We start from the raw sequence: 19,918 nt of genomic DNA, 5'->3' as shown, positions 1-19,918 counted from the left end.
CCCCTGCCCCTTCCTACACCTGTCAGAAATCTTGCCGTAGCATGACTGTCACAGAGCTGCATCTGCCCCCTGTGCTCCCAGAGAGCAACGGTTCGTATGTTTGACTCCCTTCTAGGGGTATCCATCTCCCCAACCCCAGCATCTTTTCCAGTGCCTACCCCCTAGCAGGGCCTTATTGTCAGAAGAGGGAATTAGGAGAGCAAGAAGAAAGGCGAGAGGCCAAGTGAGCCAGCGCAAACCAGGGCCCTACACTCGGCCTTCTAGGTCTTAGGTGTACCCTTCAGGCCCGGTGGCCCAGCCCCAGCTCTGGTCTCCCCTGAATTTTGACGAGAGCTGACCCATACCCTGTCTCAAGTCCTAACACCTTGTGGCACAGCACCAAGGTGCTGCCCTGTAGTTACGAGTGCCTGTCACATGCTGTGCCCTTTCCATGGGGTATCATCTCCCCTCACCCCTGCCGCCGACCAGATCTTAGAATCCTTTGTTTTGGGGGACCCTTGAGTATTCCCTGCCTCTATTACAAATCAGTGACCCCACACAATGGTCCTCAAACTTCATTGTGCTTCAGAATCACCGCAGGGCTTGTGGGAGCAGGTGACCCAACCCCATGCCCACAGCTGCTGACTCTGAGGGTCTGGGGTGACCCATGGAGTCTGCACTTCTCCCGAGTCCCACAGTGATGTTCCTGCTGGTTCAGGGACCACCCCCACCCCCAACCCCCCCCACCCCAGGCTGTGATGTCCACTTGTCTGACTGATCTCCTTGAGGGGGTTTTATTGCTTCCCTGGCCCCCGAGCTTGCCCGCTGTCTGGAGCAGGAAGCAAACACAGAAGCGAGCCTGACGCCTCATATTCTCATTATGTGCAAACCCTGAGCCCCAGGCCACAACAGACAAAAATCACGACTCAGCCTGAGGAACTCTGCTCTTGGCCCAGACCCAGGTGATGGTCGAGGCCCCCACCCCCCAGCCCCTCGTGGGCCGGGGCCTCGCTTCCTGACTCTGGTCACACTGTGCTGTGGGCATTGGCACTTCCCCGGCTCAGCATGGCCCCCGGCCTCACACCGCAAGCTCTCACTCCTGCCCACTTAAGAGCAGTGGTGCTATTTTAGGCCTTGTCCTAAAGCGGGAAGGAACCTCTTCTGGCCTCTCACGGCCTCAGTCCCCACTCTTGCCATCTATAAAGTTCTGGAAAGAGATTCTTCAACACTAATAGCCTGGTTTTTTCCCCAGTTAGACTTCCCTTTGGGAAGGGGATGCTTTGAGGGTCAACGTGTGAAAGATGTGGGCACCGGGGCAGATGTGTGATGGAATCACTGGTTGCTTTCCAGCTGTGGCCGTGGGTGAGCCCAGCTTCCCTCTGGGCAGCCCACCTGTCAGAGGAAGACAGCGCTATGCCCCTTACAGGCCTGTTGTAAGAGTTGTATGTGCGAAGCCCCATCCCAGGCCTGGTGTGTGGCTCAGGGAAGACGCTGCTACCTCAGAATCCTTGGCACCTCACATAGTGCTTTTCACAAACTGGAGTCAAATGTTTGTTGAATGAACAAGTATTCAAAGGACCAGTCGTATCGTCATCAAGTCCAGTGTTCAGATCCTGGCTCTGCCCGCCAGGCTCTAGCCTCCTCCTGCCCGTGAGGCTGCCCCACCTGCATCTCATCGCTGTCTGTCTGTCTTCTCCATCCCCCCACATGGTTTAGCCTGTGGGGAGTCCTGCTAGGAGATCACAGGGTCAGGGGATTCCTTTTTGTGCCTCCTTCCCAAAATGTCACCTCAAACTGCTGTGTCCTCAAGGGACAGTCACTGCTTCTCTGAAGTAGGCCCTCCTGTCACACAACTCTCCGTCCAGACTTTGCTCACAGTTTTGTACCACCTCAGTGGTCACTGAGGCCACTCTTCTGGGCACCTGCATTGTTATGTATGGCTCCCTGCCCCCACCCCTCAGCCTTTTCTCAATTGTGTGTGCATGTGTGTGTGTGAATAACCACTCCTATTCTGAATGTGCCATCTGTGTCCAGATAGGACCGTGACTGGTACAGCCCACAAGCCAGCTTTCACTACCAGACTGGAGAATGCCAACTCTCCAGTGCAATAAAAGACCCCGTCAGGAACACATGCTTTTGAAGAACTGCACACAAACAACCTTGGCAATATTTGAGGCCCTGTTTCATTGCGGGGGTGCCCTGTCTTCTAGAGGAAACAGCAAGGCCATACGATGCTCTGCCTTTCACTTCAGATAATGGGGTCTCACCAGTGTCTCCCAAAGACCAGACAAAAGCAAGCTGAGCACTGCCTGCCCAGGGCTCAGACTCATCCTTGCTATAGGCCTTTACAGGGAAGCAGGAGGGAGGTATAAACACCCAAGTCCAGCAGAAACATCCCAGAGATTCCTTGCAATTGTTCCTTCCACATGGTTTCTCAGGATTTGGGTTTGCAAGGAAAGATTTCATCTGGCCAGCGTAGCACCTATAATTTTTTTTAAAGATTTGTTCATTCATTTTAACGAGAGAGTGAGACAGAGAAAGAGAGAGAGATAGTAGGGGGAGGTGCAGAGGGAGAGAGAATCTCAAGCAGACTCCTTGCTGAGCATAGAGCCCAGTCACAGGGCTCGATCCCATGACCCATGAGATCATGACCTGAGCTGAAACCAAGAGTCGGACATTTAATCAGCTGAGTCACCCAGGTACCCCACACCTATAATTTTTTGAAAAATACTGTTTAGCACCTATTGTTTGCCAAATCATAATGGGAACGATTTTGTTTACTTTAAACATAAACTAGGTTACAAAAAAGAGAGCTTTGATCTTATTACAACCACCACCATTCTCAGAACTATGTAATGGAAAATGAAATCTGTAAACTCACCCAGGTGAAAATCTGAGATTTAGTACCCAGTCATCACCCAGGAGGCTTGTTATTTTCTGAAAGGCGTGCATTCCAAAGAGCAACTTTTATTATTGCGGGGCAGAGGTTGCTAACCTCTTCTGTTGCAGAATTCAGAGGTATTTGGTGGATGTATATTAGTCAGCATTTCTTATCTCACATGTATTAACAGGATCACTCTATGAGAAAGCTCAGGTGCAGAAGTGGTATGTATGTTGAGCCTTACATGACTGTATCCCGACAGTAAATCTAATCAGCATATTTGAGTGGTCCACGGTTCTCGCATCATCTGTGGGTCACTTGGATATAACTACTGATAGGAGTAAATAAAGCGGCTTAGAATCAGGCATGCCAGTACCGGGTGCAGAGTCAACACTGGCTCCTATTGTTATTCTAGGCCTAGCAGTGCTTTTGTCTTTCTTTTGGTTAAAGAAATTAATAAAATAAGTGTACATTATAAGTTTCTATGATTACTGACTTGGAAGGATAGCGGGAAAAACCAAGAAAGACACTCTATTAATAATTTCCCACTCCTTAATGAAATTTCTTCATTAAGGTATTTCCTACCATTTAACAAAGCACATTCCATATTTTGAACCATTTAGGGATGGAAATTCTAACTGTAATGGTTCATTACCTAGAAATTAAGTATTCTTGGGATGCCTGGGTGACTCAGGTTGAGTGTCTGCCTTCGGCTCAGGGCATGATTCCGGAGTCCTGGGATCGAGTCCGACGTTGGGCTCCCTGCATGGAGCCTGCTTCTCCCTCTGCCTGTGTCTCTGCCTCTCTTTCTGTGTTTCTCATGAATAAATAAATAAAATCTTTTTTTAAAAAAATGGTGATGGGTGATTTTTTTTTTTTTTAAATCAGCATGGTGATGGGTGTGAAGAGTGCATTTCTAGAACTTGGACTGGGGCAGTGGGAAGGAATGAAGAATCTGCTGCTGTTTGAGCAGCTCTTACCTTTAGGCAGAAAGAAAACTGCCTCCTACCATGACCAAGAGTGAAAATGAGGGAGTGAGCTCTGTGTTGCATGATGTTTTAGGAATGATACTCCTGTGTGGCGTGGTAGGCAGAACAGTGGTCCCCACGATGTCCGTGTCCTAACCCCTGGAGCTTGTGGACATGTTACCTTCCATGGTGGGGTGGGGGGTGTTCTGCAGACTAAGTTAAAGATCATGAGATGGGGAGTTTATCCTGGATTACCTGGTGGCCCCAATGTAGTCACATGGGCCCTTAAAAGAGTCAAAGGAAGAGATGTGAAGAAGGAAATACAGGCTGGAGTGATGGTACTTTGTAGAAAGCCAGCACGAACAAAGGGATATAGCAGTCTCTAGAAGCTGGAAAAGACAAGGAACTGGATTCTCCCCTACAACCTCCAGAAGGAACACAGCCTTGCTGACACCTTGATTTTAGCTCAGTGAGACTCATGTGACTTCTGACCTCCAGAACTGTGAGATTAAAAAGTTTGTGTCATATTAAGTTGCTTAGTTTGTGGCAGTGTGTGATATCGGCGGTGATAGGACACAAACAGGATTTGCCTCAAGCTCTATAAATGAAGGTCTTTATCGCTAAATCACTCACTCTTCATATAGAACTAAGACTCAAACCTCCAGCAACTTTTATATGCCAGCAAAGTGCTCTTTTTTATAATTTTCCCTTTTAGCTACATTTTCCCATTTTCCACCTGGGAGTTCAGGAGTCCAATCCCATGCCTTTTTTTTTTTTATTTTAAGATTTTATTTATTTATTCATGAGAGACACACACACACACAGAGGCAGAGACACAGGCAGAGGGAGAAGCAGGCTCCATGCAGGGAGCCTGTTGTGGGACTTGATCCCGGGTCTCCAGGATTAGGCCCTGGGCCGAAGGCGGCGCTAAACCACTGGGCCACCGGGGCTGCCCCAATCCCATGCCTTTTAAACAGGATCTGCACTTGCTCTGCTACTTTCTGCAGGTTACTCTTCCTTAGCCAGCTGTAAAGCGAGGGTGCTGCCTTCCAGGCCCGCTACAAGGAGCGAGGCGGTCTGAAAATGGTTTCATAACAAGTTAAATTGATCAACCCTGGATTCTTTTAGGTGGGAGGGTATGAGCCTTGGGGAGCAAGAGGTTGAGCCTCCACTTGGGGACATCCTTCCTAAACACGGGGCTTTAAAGATCCAAAGTACTTAACCTCTGGACCACCAATTCCTTCACCTAGAGATGCTAACACCGTCTTTGCAAGTTGGTTAATAAGATCAAATCTACAGGAATGCAATGAAGTTTGCTATTCGCTGCATCCCATGAAGACAGCTGGGGAGTGCAGACAGATGTTTGGAACAGGCTGATTTAAGATTAAAATATGGGCAAGAATGTGTGATGAGGAACCTGGTAGGGTTGAGAAGGGCCCTCAAAGAAAGAGGCAGTCTCTCCAGGGCTATTCACACTCACCAAAAGAAGAAGGTTCATATGACATTATCTTGGGAAATTAGGCCACAGGGATTAGCAAGTTGTGGGCCGGGGAATGCCAATCTTGAACATGAGCTACAGTGGCAAGCATTGATTTTTAATTAAGCTTCTTTTCAAATGGGCAGCACTAGAGTGTGCTGCATGTGTGTAGCTGTAGGGGCTTAAGGATCATGTGTAATCCTTCACTGCAGTGGTTTGCAAAGTGTGGTCTCTGGCCTAGCTGCACAGCACCTGGGAACCCATCAGAAATGCACATTCTCAGGTCCATCACAAACCTACCAAGTCAGAAACTCCCCATGTAAGCAGAGTTTTGTACATATGCATGTGTCTGTGCGTGTGATCAAGCCCTCCTGGGACTGAAGTTCTACAGTTTGGGAGTCCCTCCTCGTTCCAGAGCAACCGTGGGGAGCAGTCAAGGAAAGGGTCTGGTGTGAAGGCATGTATCCTAGGTGGCAGCTCCAGGCTAGGTGATCAGCTCCTATGATGTGATTCTGGCTCTGTTCATTATTCACTAGGATGACTGTGACAAGCAGATGCCATGTCTCAACCTTCCTTGTCTCCCATCTACCCAAGTGGACCTGAGCTTCCCAGATGCAGTGATTCAGGATGGCTCTCGAACCTGCCTGGCTCTCTGCTACCTGAAAGGTCAGACCTGCCACTCAGCACGGTGCAAAGAAGCCCTCCAGGACCTGACTTTGCTCTTCCTCCACCCCAGTGGTCAAGCCACATGACTTCTAATTCCCTCAGCACACTAGGTTCAGCACCCCACCAGCACCATTAGGGTAGTTAGTGCCTCACCTCTCCCCTTGGCCTCCCAGATACTCTCTTCTCCTTTTAGATTTCTTTAGTCTTTTTTTTTTTTTTTTAAGATTTTATTTATTTATTTGACACAGAGAGAGAGAGAGAGCACAAGCAGGCAGAGCTGCAGGCAGAGGGAGAAGCAGACACCCCCCAGAGGAGGGAGCTGATGTGGGGCTTGATCCCAGGACTCTAGGATCATGACCTGAGCTGAAGGCAGACACTTCACCGACTGAACCACCCAGGCGCCACTAGATTTCTTTAGTCTTTTTATAACTGCCTTGACAGGACACGTTGTTCTGACTTCTGAAAACATGTTACAGAGCCTCACATATCATATGATTTCCCCCCCAATTTCAGTGAGGAAATAAAGTGTATGCCACTTCAAAAGAGCCCAGCAGGATATGCACCCAGCAGAACTATGGTTGACCTGAGGCAAGGTGACAGGAGGCATGGGAGGAGAGGTAGCAGCTGAGTGCTTTGTGCAGCACACTTGGTTTGATTCCCACCCCACCCCCCCAAATCAATCAACTTTGATTAAGAAGTGAAAGGCACTCTTCTTAAACGGGCTATTCCAGGACAGCAGTCAGGTTAGCTCTAGAACAAGTTTTATGTCTGTAATCCAGGCCCTTGTTTCTGGAGTGGTTCTTCTTGAGGCTATTTCTTGCCCTACTTGATAATTATTTTTCTTACTTGGCTCTTTTGCCACATTTCTCACCCTCAGACCCCCTGCAGGTCCATATGGCACTTCTGTGCACATTCGAGAATTGTGATAATTTAAGCCGGATGCTGCCCCGGGAAGCATGGCTTGACTGGTGGATGGCAGCTCCGTTCCAACAAGAAAAAATGTCCCTGGGTGGATGCACTGCTTGGCAATGGAGCACGGGCCACATTCCAGCCCCACGGACCCTCCTGCGGGGGCCTTCACACAGGGTACTGCCTACACATTTATGACCAGTGCCCTGCCCATCCTTCTATTGTTTTGTTTTTTTTTTAAATAGAAAAAGCCTCTTTTCCACAAATGTTTTCTTCCTCACTGAGGGACAATCTATTTTTCCTTTGATCCATCAGCAAACAGCTATATAAACAGAACATACTGCTGTATGATTTTCAGAATGCCAGTTAATCAAGTTACCCTGCAAAAGGCAAATGAGTTATCCATTCCTTGAGAACCAGGAATGTCAACTAAACCCTAATTACATGAAGACACTTTAGAAATACAGGGAAGCTGGACTAATGGGACAGTAAAGGTTTTATTAAGTGACTTTGGCCTGGTGCCATGGCAGGGACCAGCTCAGTCTGGGAGCGCAGGCGACCCTGTAACCCTCCAGGCCAAAAGCGTGAGGCCAGCTGAGGAGAAGACGGACACGGAGTATAAAATCTCTTAGCTGGAGTCTGGCTCCTCGGCACCGGGTGTCTCACAGCCGTGTCCCCCCTTTGGGGTGGGGCAGGGGCCGCTGGGAGCCGGCTCCCGGGGCTGGTCTGCTTTCTCTGCCTGCGTGAGGGACACACAGCCGTGAACCTTTAACCGCCCGGCAGCCAGGCCTCGCCCTTGTGCTGTGCTGTGTGCGTCTCTGACAGCCGTGACTTGGCCACCGCCTCCCTTCGCCTGGACACCCCCGGTCAGGGACGTGGGAGGCAGCTCTCCATCCGTGCGTTAGTTTGCTGGGGCTGCCGTAACCATGCACCACAGATGGAGTAGCTTAAAACAACGGCAACGCATCCCCCCGGCCCCCGCAGTCGGGATCCGAGGGGGGGGGGTCCGAGCCCCAGGTGTCAGCCAGGTCGCCTCCTTCTGAGGCTGCAAGGGGGAATCTGGCCAGCCTCCCCCAGCTTCTGGGGGTCACTGGCCATCATAGACGTTCCTCGGCTCGTGAGAGCATCACCCAGACCTCTGCTTCCATCCTCGCACGGTGTTCTTGTGTGTGTGCCCGTGCTCGCATGTCCCCCTCGTATAAGGACACCAGTCATATTGGGTTGGGGGCCCCCTTCCTCCAGGATGACATCATCAGAACTAATTACAGCTGTGCAGGCCCTATCTCCACATAAGGTCCATGCTCTGAGGTCTCAGGGTTCGGACTTCAGCACCTGCATTTGTGGCTGGGTGGAAACAAATAAACCCACAACAGGCAGAGAGCTTTGGTAGTTGTCTGACCAACTGCTGTAGGTTACAGACATCCTTCTAGCTTTTAAAAAGATTTCTACAATGCTGGTCTAAAATCATCAGCTTAAGAGGCCCATAGTGGCCTCCTCTGATGGTTTTATAAATAACCCCATGACTTTTAGCATCTAATCTCATAATTACAGACGTGAATCACTGACGGGTCATTTCCATTCGCCTCCAGAAAGAAACGATCTCTCCAGGCCCTGGGGGAGCCACTTGCCTTCGGATATGCTCAGCGATTATTTACTTCTCAATTGTAGGGAAAGTTGTGGCCAGGCCAGAGGGTGCAGACGAGTTAATATGTTGTAAGCTGTTAATGCAAAACAGAAAGGGCCAGGCCTAAGTTCTGCCTTAGGCATGGGCAGGATCAATCACTCAGGTGAGCGAAGTTCCTGGGAGTCAGAAAGGTGACCCTTGGTCTCCCAGTTATGTCCTTTATCGACATGTGGGCGTTCTTTTATTCTGGAAGAACAGCCTTCGTTCTGAACTAAGCGAGGCTTGCTTTAAATGCTCTACTGCTGAGAGTCAGTAAACGGATCTATTCGCAGGCCAGCGATTAGACAGAGACGGATCCTCTGGAGCGGAGCGGGCTCTGGGAAGAAGCAAGAGGGGAGAGCCCCCGGAAGAGCAGCACGCTGCACACAGCGAACAGGCAACAGGGACAAGTCTGTAGCATCAGCCCTAAGACACTGTATACCGTCAGAAGGCGAAAACAAATGCCAGAGGCACACAAGTGTCATCAAATTAAAACCTCCTGGTCTTTTGGAGGTTTGTTTTGGAGGCAATTAAGTTAGAAACCCTAGGGGCACCTGGGTGGCTCAGTGGTTGAACATCGGCCTTTGGTTCAGGTCGTGATCCCAGAGTCCTGGGATCGAGTCCCACATCGGGCTCTCCTTCTGCCTTTGTCTCTGTGTCTCTCATGAATAAATAAAAACAATCTTAAAGAAAAAAAAAACTAGAGACTCTAACATTTATTTATTATTATTATTTTTGAAATCCTAAACTTTAGACCCAAATATATATATATATATATATATATATATATATATATATATATTTTGCTCTTAGATGTTAAAATGTAATTGGAAGAAATGCTGATGATCATGGTTAAGTGTAAAGTTAGGCTACAAAGTGATCTACAGAAAGCAGATTTTTTTTTCCAACTGATATTTAGGCTATGCATGCTTCATTCTTTTTTTTTTTTTTTTTTTTATGATAGTCACACACAGAGAGAGACAGAGAGAGAGAGAGAGAGACATAGGCAGAGGGAGAAGCAGGCTCCATGCACCGGGAGCCCGATGTGGGATTCGATCCCGGGTCTCCAGGATCACGCCCTGGGCCAAAGGCAGGCGCCAAACCGCTGCACCACCCAGGGATCCCTGCATGCTTCATTCCTATCATGAGAATATCTCTAAGAAATTTCTGGAGTGGTCAAAGATGTATATTTTAAAGACTTATTTATTTTAGAGAGAGAGTGCATACTTGCAAGCGAGTAGGGGGAGGGGAAAAGGAAGAGAGAGAAGCAGACTGCCCATTGAGCTCGGAACCCCACTCGGGCTCCATCTCACAACCAAGATCATGACCTGAGGCAAAATCGAGAGTCAGACACTTAACCGACTGAGTCACCCAGGCACCCCCAATTATGTGTATTTTAAATCTTGTTAGATATCACCTAACACTTATATAGAGAAGTGACTTATTTTTTCCCATATTATAATTTTAAGGTGAGCACGCATAGGAGCAGTTATAAAGAAAGAAAAATCTATCACACTGTTCATTAAGACTGCCTGGGAACTCCATAGTACAGTACAATACCTAATACAGTATCAATAGGGTATGAACATAATTTTTAGAATTAATTTGAGGTAAATGTCTACGACATCACTATGAGCATTTCTGATTCACTAATATTCTAGAATCGGCGGTGAGGGTGTTCCCTACATACCAATTCTGTTATTAAATAGATGCTGTTTAGAACTGACTCATGCTATACCCAGAAAATCCATCCATCTTGCTGGGGGAAGAGACTAGTTGTCGCGGGTAGCATCTCAGGTGAAGATACAGGCCACAGGGGCCTCTTCTTTACACACCAAGAATACGTGCTGCCTAAAGTCATATATAAGTGACATACATCTTTCAGAGAGAACATTTTCTATTACCATGTATACTGGGTCGAATAGTGTCCCCTGAAACTCACGTCCTTCCTAGAATCTCAGATTCTGACCTTATTTAAAAATGAGATCTTTGTAGATGTAATGAGGTCACATTGGAGTAGAGTGGATCCCTAACCCCCACACACCAGGGATTGCTGGCAACACCAAAAGCTAAGAGAAAGGCATGGAACAGATTCTCTTCTACAGCCCTCCGAGAGCACATGGCTCTGCAGACACCTTGATTTATGACTTCCAGCCTCCAGAACTGTGAGAATCCATTTCTGCTGCTTTAAACGATCTGGTTTGTGATACTTTCGTTATGGCAGCGGCAGGAAACTAGTCCACCATGGGAGCTGACACGTTTGATTAACTGGGATAAAGGTCTGTTCTTCCAAGAACATCTCAAGAGTACTTTCTGATGTGCCCTGATAGAACTTACAATAAAATATTGCCTCTTGAGAGAGACTGTATAAGTTCCAAATGCTTAACCTGTGAGCTTTCAACATGTCTCCTTATGTGAGTACATTTTATGAATTTTCCAGTCTTATATCCGATCCTTAAACCAAATTTTCCTTTGGGTTCATGGTCAGTGTCACACGTCCCCACACAACAACTGGATGGCTCTAAACCCTCTCTCCAACAACAGGCTCCTTTCAGGAGGCCCTTGCCAGTGGCCAATCTTGGAGGAACTAGGCCTTCCTCCTTCTCCAGAAAGTTTGTGGTAGATGCTCTCTGTTCCTCCTGGTATTGCCACTTTCTGCTGCTGAGACTGTGCTTTGACTACACCGCCTGCAGATGGTAGCTGCACTGGTTCTAAAGCTAGGCAGCGAGCAGAGGCCTGGCCTGGCCTGTCGGACACTGCCCCCTTCACAGCAGCCCCATGAGATGAGCCCATCGGCCTTCCAAAGTGATACCTTCCTGGGCTCTGAAACCAAGAGACGAAGTTACAAAACAGAGGTTCCTGGGTTCTTTATGTTGCAACCCCAGGATTCTGAGTCAGTGGTTCTCATTCATTTCCAGATAATACTGCTCTTATTCTTTCACCATCATCACAGAAGAATGTGGAAGCTTCCTCAGAGTCCTCCCTTGTTTTGATACCCTTTAATCAGTGCACCTGGGACACCTACCCACTCTCTCTCCCGCTAGGTATCAGATTGAGATGCAGTTGCATCTGAGAGCTGCTGCTGCCTGGAGAGGCGTGAGCACGGCTGGCAGGGTGCTCCACGCCCCGGGTCCCACTACAGCTCCTGTCGTGCGCGGCCCTACCCTGGACAACAGGTGGCTGTCCCTCTCACTAGTGAACCAGCCGCAGTGGGCTCCCTGCTCTTCGGTAACTCAAAGGGCAGCATATCAAACATCAGACAAAGACCAAGTACATCAAACCTGGAATAATTCCAGGAGAGGTGTGAAGGACCTCTGGGTCAGGTTGTTTTGAAATATAGTTGATTATATTCTTTGATGAGAATATCTTTATCATTAAGGCAAAAAATTAGCATTAAGACAGCAATCCTCTAGCTTTGACAAGACACCAGAAAGCTGTCGCTTTCTCTGGCCTCATGATAATTTATTTACTGCAACTATCCCTCACTGTGGAAAAATGTGTATGGGCTTGTGTTTCTGCCTCGCCCTGAGAATAGGAGTTTCTTCAAGACAGATGGTAAATAAATACCTGCATCCATCCATCATTTAGGCTCACTACCCCCCCCTCTCTGCACCAGCCACAGCTGGACCACATGGCTTCATTACTCCCCCTCTTTCCTACCCTATATTCTTAGCCGGTGCAAGCTAATTTTTAAATTCTAGCTACTAATTTACTGCAAAGTTGGTCATCATGGACAAGTCAGCAGTCAGGTGGCACTTGATCTTATTGTCACCATCTCATCTAGGGGGGACAGTAGCAATATTTGGGCATGGGTGTGGGTCACGAAAAAAAGCCTGTCAGGGGCACATGGGTGGCTCAGTTGGTTAAGTGTCTGCCTTTGGCTCAGGTCATGATCCTGGGGTCCTGTGATCAAGCCCCATGTTGGGCTCCTGGCTGAGGGGGAGTCTGCTTCTCCCTCTGCCCCTCCCACTGCTCATGTTCTCTTTCTTAAATAAATAAATAAATAAATAAATAAATAAATAAATAAAATCTTAATTAAAAAAAAAAAAGAGCCTGTCATTTAGAGTGATTCAGAGCAGTGGTTCGCCACGTGGGGTCTTAGGACCAGCAGCAGCAGGATGTGGGAACTTGTGTAAATGCTAATCCTTAGAGCTGCCCCAGACCCACTTGAAGCAGAGATTCTAGGGTGCAGGGCCCAGCAATGTGTTGGAATAAACCATCACTTGGGTGATCCCGATGGATCCTAAAGCCTGAAGATCACCACCTACACATGTCAGCCTGAGAGACGCTGAGAGGCAGACGATTCTCCCATGGGTCAGATGCCCAAGGTCTGCTTCAGTAGCAGCTTCAGCTTCTAGCCTCTACAGGGTACACTTACAGCCCCTACAAGGTTCCCTGGGACTTCAGCACTGTTCTTTGGTTTACCGGAGAACTTCTAGAAAGAAGCAAGGATGTAGAAGAACTTTTAAGTGGCAGGGTTGGGGTGCCTTCAAAACCAGTCCATCATTTTATGCTCAGGCAAGAAGCCGACTGGAAAAACTCACCAGAATCCCACAAGGCCAGTGGGAGGCTGAGAGGTGGGGGGACAGGATTATAATCAACTATCCTTCATCAAAGAATATAATCAACTATCTTTCAAAACAACCTGGAGGCTCTGGCAAAGGGAGGCAGGAGCTTGCTTCATAGAGCCTGAAATCTCTTCATACTTCATTTTCAAAGTTAAGTGTGTGGCAAATGACAGGGCAGCATCTAGGGTTTTCCAGGACCATAGTATGGAAAATAATTTGTAAGAACAGCAACATTAGTGCAGACTCTTGCTTAGCTCTGGGTGAGGGAGGGAAATGGGGTGAAGGGAGGAAGAGTGAATATTTGAAGTCTTCAGCCAAAGCATCCCTAGCCCCACAAAGTTCTCCCCTGAGAGGTTCTCTGCCCTTAGGAAACCTGGCCCCATAAGACAGCTCTTGGGAAGGCGGCCTTCTCTCTATCCTTGACTCTGATAAGTGCCACCAGACTTTAATGTAAGAGTAAGCAAAGGATAGTTCATGGGCCAAATCCGGCCCACCACCTGTTTTTCTGTGGCTCACCTGTTAAGGATGGCTTCCATGGGGGATCCCTGGGTGGCTCAGGGATTTAGTGCCTGCCTTCAGCCCAGGGCGTCATCCTGGAGTCCTGGGATCAACTCCTGCATCAGGCTCCTTGCACAGAGCCTGCCTCTCCCTCTGCTTCTCCCTCTGCTTCTTTCTCTCTGTGTCTCTCATGAATAAATAAATAAACTCTTTAAAAAAAAAAAAAGAATGGCTCCATGTTTTTAAGTGGCTGAAAAACAATTTTTAAAAACTATTTTGTGACACACGAAAATTCCATGAGATTCAGTTTTCTGTGCCCATAAATAAAGTTTTATTGGAACACAGCTCTGCTCATTTGTTTATATATTTTGCACCACAAAGGCAGAGTTGAGTGTGGCCACAGAGGCTATGCTACCTCAGAAAGCTGAAAATATTTACTATCTGGCCCTATCCAGGAGAAGCTTGCCAACCCATCTTTAAAGCAAAGGGTTTTCTGTTCATGATTCTAACTGAATACAGCTGCCAGGCTTAGCTATGCATCGTCATGCCCACAGCAACGTTTCATCCACTTTATTCTTGTGGATTCGTGTTGCTGTGTTACTGAGTCCAATAAATAGTATAATTCTGATTCTCGTTGCATCCATCACTTTCCGATTCCATCCCAACTCCTGCTCCCCATTCTCAGGGCCAGGAAAAGAACCTGGTGTGAAAATTAGTTTCAGATTCACATTGGACAAAATCAGCTCGAAGCAAATCTGTCTCTAAGACCTGCTGCCTGGCTTCCTTACCCCCTGACATGCTCACCAAGGATCCTGGGTGTCCCTTTTTCAGTCATGAGGGATCTGAAGCAATTCTGAAACCATCTGAGTGCCAGAGATCTGTTCTCAAGAGAAGACACTGCTACCTTTTATTTAAAAGCCTCTTAAAAATCATTTGTTCTACTTACTACCTAAACTTAGATATTAAAACATAGGACTGGAATAAACATAAAACTGGTGTGCGGCTATATTGCTACTCACGTGCTAAGCCAATCTCAGTTACCAGAACAAACAAACAAACAAAGAAACAAAAAAACAGCCACCACTGAAGGACTGATTTGCAAACTTGAAAGAATCTATTCATTTAGAATTATATTTCAGAAGCTAACTGTGTTCATTCACCAATAATCAGGCAGCTGACAGCTGGCCTGATTGGAAATACTTTAGGAAAGTCCAAACTTGGCACAGACGTTACTCAGGCATTTGGTCTCTAAAAATCAAATAAATACTCAGAGCACCTCCCAGGGAAGTCACACGGAGTGACAAGCAAATGATGTGTGAGGTAGGATAGAGAACTCCAGCCCAGGAGTTTGGCTGTGAAGCACATGTGCTGACAGCCTGCACCTCTGCGGGAGACAGTAGCATCTTTCAGGAAAAGGCGCAGGTGGCCACGGTAAGAGGTCCCAAGTGTGAACCCCTCAATACTGTTGCTTTGGAATCACAACACAGGGTGGTCCAGTGAGACACTGGGAGAGCTTGTTGCAGGGCTGCACACCAGGTCTCACACTCGTACACACCCCGATACACCCACTGAGGCTGTTATCAATACTTCTAAGGGCTGAGGAAGACAAAGCCCAAAGTTTGATTTACTGAGGCAAATCCATAGTGGTAGCAAGAGGTAGACAGGAAGAGAACTGAAGGCAGGCCAAAGTCAGGCTGCTTCTCTCAACTATGGGGCCACTTGTGCCTGCCTGGGCTCATCCGTGCCGTGACTTTGCTTTGCTGGGAGTCACCTGCCTTCCCATCCTTTTTTTTTTTTTTTTAAGATTTATTTATTTATTTATGATAGACACAGAGACAGAGAGAGGCAGAGACACAGGCAGAGGGAGAAGCAGGCTCCATGCACCGGGAGCCCGACGTGGGATTCGATCCCGGGTCTCCAGGATCGCGCCCTGGGCCAAAGGCAGGCGCCAAACCGCTGCGCCACCAGGGAGCCCGGCTTCCCCATCTTTAAGGGAGAAGAGGGCTGGGATGGGCTCTGCTGTCACCCCGCAGGGGCCTAGGCCGCAGCCGGCAGGGTGCAGTTCTCTCCTGGAGACACCCCACGCCTGGGGAGGCCCAGCTACCCTCGGCGGGCGCTTCCTCGTGAGGTCCGAGCAGCTGCAGGGTGACCAGCAGGGCCGCGGCTGCGGGCTCACCCCGGCTGCCCCCCCCCCCCCCCGCCGCGCGCCGCCCCGTCCGGCTGGATGCAGGTTCGGGGCGCTGCCATCGCCGGCACGACCGCCCCTCCGGTTCAAGCCCATTCCCAGCTCCCGGGCCGCGAACACGCGGACCCAGGATCCCCAGCCGGAGGCGCTGGTTCCCGCCACCTCCGAGCCTGGGCGCCCCGCGGCTCCCCGCCTCCGCGCAGGGACCGCATCGCGGCCGGCGACTCCCCGGGGCCGGGGACGCGGTTCTCGGACCCAGGTCGCCTCCCGCTGGCTCCGCGCGCAGGTCCGCTGCCCGCGCCCCCGGCTGCCCTCGCCCCCGCCCCCCGCCCCCCGCGGCCCCGGCTGCCCTCGCCCCCCGGCTGCCCTCGCCCCTCGCCCCTCGCCCCTAGTCCCTAGTCCCTCGCCCCCCGTGCGCCCCCGGCTGCCCTCGCCCCCCGGCTGCCCTCGCCCCTCGCCCCTAGTCCCTAGTCCCTCGCCCCCCGTGCGCCCCCGGCTGCCCTCGCCCCTCGCCCCTCGCCCCTAGTCCCTAGTCCCTCGCCGCCGCCCCCCGCCCCCGGCTGCCCTCGCCCCGCGCCCCCGCGCGCCCCCGGCCACGCGACCTACCCATGGTGGCGGCTCCGAGGGCTCCCTGCGACTGGCGAGCGGGCAGTCCGGGAGAGAGGACTCTTGCAAGGTGTCGCTCCTATGACTTGGTTTCCAGGCCCTGCCCAGCCACCTGTGCGGCGGAGGTGTGCGGGCGGGGCGGCGGGGCTCCACCCTCCGGCGGCCCAACGCGGGCGAGCCGAGGCGAGCGCCCCTTGAGCCCCGCGCGGGGCCGGCTCCGGGGCCCCCCCGGCCCGCCCCGGGGCCTGGGCACGGGCGCCCCGACGGGAGCGCACCCGGCCGCCGAGGCCTGTCGGAGCGCGGGCTCCCGGGCCTCCCGGGCGTGCGGGCTCGGCGGGGCCGGGGGGACCCAGGACCGCTGCTGCCGCTGCTGCGCCGGGGCCCGCTCTGGAAACCCCGGGGCTGGGACACCCGCGCCTCTGGGTGAACCCCGGTGGGTAGTTCTGGGCGCACATGCGTGTCTGTGGGGCTTTACCTGGAGGGCGAACCAGCCAAAGCACTCCTGGAAGACTCTGCAATAAACCTCCAGATCATTTTTCTGTTTCCTCGGCTGACTTGGAAGAGGGAAGCGCGGCCGTGCTTTGCAAATACTGAGAGGAACGTTAAAATGAGGGCAGTTTCTGTTTTTTAAATAGAATTAAATATGGTAAAGCAACATGAGATGTACATTCCGACCATTAAGAACACCGAACGGCATCAAGCTGGTGGAGCCGCCGCCACCGCTCATCCCAGGACTCCGTCATCCTTCCAAACAGAACCTCTGCGCCCATTCCCTCCCCGGGCCCCTGGCAACCACCCTTCTTTCTGTCTCCACGAATTTGAAGGCTCCTAAGTATCTAAGTACCCATATAGCTGCACTCTCGCAGTGGTTGTCCCCCGTGTCTGGCTTCTCTCCCTTGTTGTAACAGCTGCAAGATCCATCCCCGCAGGAGCCCATGTCAGAATTTCCTTCCTTTTGGGAGCAGTTTGATATTCGGTTGCGCATATGCCCCATCTCATTCCCCCACTCCTCTGTCTCAATGGTCTTTTGAATCTTAGCAATACCTGACCCCGACCTGCCACCCCCCTGCTGGCTAGAAGACTGGGGGGCAGGGAGAAACCCTCTAGCCAAAGGCAGCTCTCCCCCAGAGGCAGCTGGACCCCACCCTTCTTGGGCTTTCTTCCCCGCCTCCGCCTCTGGCTGGAGGATGACAAACATCTTTGGTGATGGCCAAATGGATACACAGGGGGCTGCAGCTGATGTTAACTGGAGGCCTGGGGGCTGTAGGTAAAGGGGCTGCATCCAGAAGAGCAATGTGCCCGGATGGAGGGAGGAATGCTCCCTCTGAGAGCTGGAAGCATGCTCATGGTCCTTATCCTGCCAGCAGATAAGCCACGGGTGGAAAGATGAAGCCTGCGATGGTTTATCTCCACCACAGCTTTCTCTGCGGAGTGGTATTTCTGTTGAGCTCATGACACCTGGAATCCTGAGCCACTGTAAAGCCACTCTTGTTCTAGGCTAGTTAGTGCTTCTCCAAGTGGGGTCCCCAGACCAGCAGCATCAGCAGCACCTGGAACTTCTGACAAATGCAAATTCTTAGGCCCCATCCCTGATCTACCAAATCAGGAACTCGGGTGTGTGCGCGTGTGCAGGTGACTTTTTAGTAGTGGTGAGGCACCTGCTATTTCTTCCACCTGTTTGTTGAATCCTTCGGTCAGCCATTGTTTATATATCACCACTACGTACAACCTACTGTGGTAGTGACATCTTAGTGCAGGGTCTGGAGGTGGACTCGTGTAGTAATTTGAGAGAAAGGCCTAGACAACATAGAATGTTCTCTGAGCATCTTCTGTGGGTCAGGGAGGGGTATACTCCCAAGGTTTCAAGAACCTCACAGCTGATTTGAGAGAGCTGCTGGCTCGATGGCATCACCTGTGTGACCTTGAGCAGGTTGCCTTCTCTTGCTGGGTTTTATTTTCCTCTCTTGTCACAGAGATTTCTCCTCTAAAACTGAGTTCATTTTCTTCACAAAGTTTCTTCCAAAGTAGAGGCTGATTGTGATATTGGGCTTATTGTGGGGAAGAGAGATTACTGTCACTGCTGGAAGGTAATTATTTATGATCTGAATCATATCACAAATGCTCATGTTGCCTTCTTGTCATCTGTGTCCCCCACTACAAGCACAGTGTCTGGCGCTTAGTAAATTCTCAACAAATAGCTGCTATGTGACCAACAGACTCAGTCTTACAATGACGTGGATCAATCTCTTACCACATTAAAAAATATATATGTGTATATATGTCGTTTATAACATGCATCCACTCTAAATACAAATTTTTCTTTTTGATAAAAACTTTACAAGATGATCTTCAGCAACAGCTGTAATACCAGCAGTCCACGATATTTGCCGGTAAGGGTAGAGGTGGTCATAGGCCCCTGGGTTAGAGCCACCTGGGTTGATGGATTCTCTAGAATCTTGGAGTACTATGCGGGGAGAAAGCGAGGGCCCAGCGTCTCTGGGTTGGCTAAGTTCCAGAGGGAATTAAAATAGTTTGTGAATTCCTCAATATGGTGCATGCAGAGATTCTAGCCTCTGTGGTCATGTTACAGTTTTATTGAGATATAATTCTCATACCATACAATTCACTCATTGAAAGTGTATAATTAAATCATTTTTAATATATTCACAAAGTGGGGAAGCCATCAGCACAAATTTTAGAACATTTCACCACCCCTGAAAAGAAACCCAGTCACAGTCACCCTCCTCTCCCAATCTTAGGCAATTACTACTCTGCTGTCTGCTTCTATGGACTTGCCTATTTGGGATGTTTCATATAAATGACTCATTCAACACATGGTCCTTTGTGTTTGGCTTCTTTGACTCAGCATAATATTCTCAAGATTCATCCATGTTGTAGCGAGTCCTGCATGTGTTCCATTGTATGGGTAGACCACATTTGGTTTATCCACTCATCACTTGATGGACATTTGTGATCTTTTCACTTTTTTGCAATTGTGAATTTTTTGCTGCTATGAAAATTTGCATATGAATTTTTGTGTGAACCTATATTTTCATTTCTTTTTGGTACGTACCTCAGAGTGGAACTGCTGGGCCATACAGTAACTCTATATTCAATCATCTAAGGAATCGCAAGACTGTTTTCTAAAACAGCTGCACCATTTTACAACCCCACAATTAGGGTATTAGAGTTCGAATTTCTCCACATTTTCACCAACACTGTTCATTATTTGTCTTTTTGATTATAGCCATCCTAGTGAGTGTGAAATGGTGTTACTTATTTTTAATATTTTAAAACATCTTTACATACGTTTTCATGTATTTACATACAATTTTAAGCATATTTAATATACCTTAATGTTAATGAAAGCCTTTGAAAGATTTCTTCAACCTGGTTTCTGTAGAGCAAAGCGGGCACCTTCATTCCCCAAACTGTAGTGCGAGTATGGACATCTGTGTTGGCAGTTACTGGGTTATATCTTTACCAGGGGGTGGGGGTAGGGAAGGTGGTTAGTTAGG

General features: G+C 49.4%; 1 protein-coding gene across 1 annotated transcript in view; it reads right to left on the bottom strand.

Annotated features, from left to right (window-relative positions):
- The window catches only part of SLC15A1 (solute carrier family 15 member 1), a 51,314-nt gene extending 34,781 nt beyond the window's left edge, over positions 1 to 16,533 (bottom strand). The window contains exon 1 of the mRNA XM_041731269.1: positions 16,401 to 16,533. Coding sequence (XP_041587203.1) covers positions 16,401 to 16,404 — 4 coding nt within the window. The 5' untranslated portion in view covers positions 16,405 to 16,533. The remainder of the gene's footprint in view (positions 1 to 16,400) is intronic.
- Between the last annotated feature and the right edge of the window lie 3,385 nt (positions 16,534 to 19,918).

This window comes from Vulpes lagopus, chromosome 16 (assembly GCF_018345385.1).
Source record: "Vulpes lagopus strain Blue_001 chromosome 16, ASM1834538v1, whole genome shotgun sequence".
Taxonomy (NCBI): domain Eukaryota; kingdom Metazoa; phylum Chordata; class Mammalia; order Carnivora; family Canidae; genus Vulpes; species Vulpes lagopus.
This window is presented reverse-complemented; position numbering and strand designations above follow the sequence as displayed.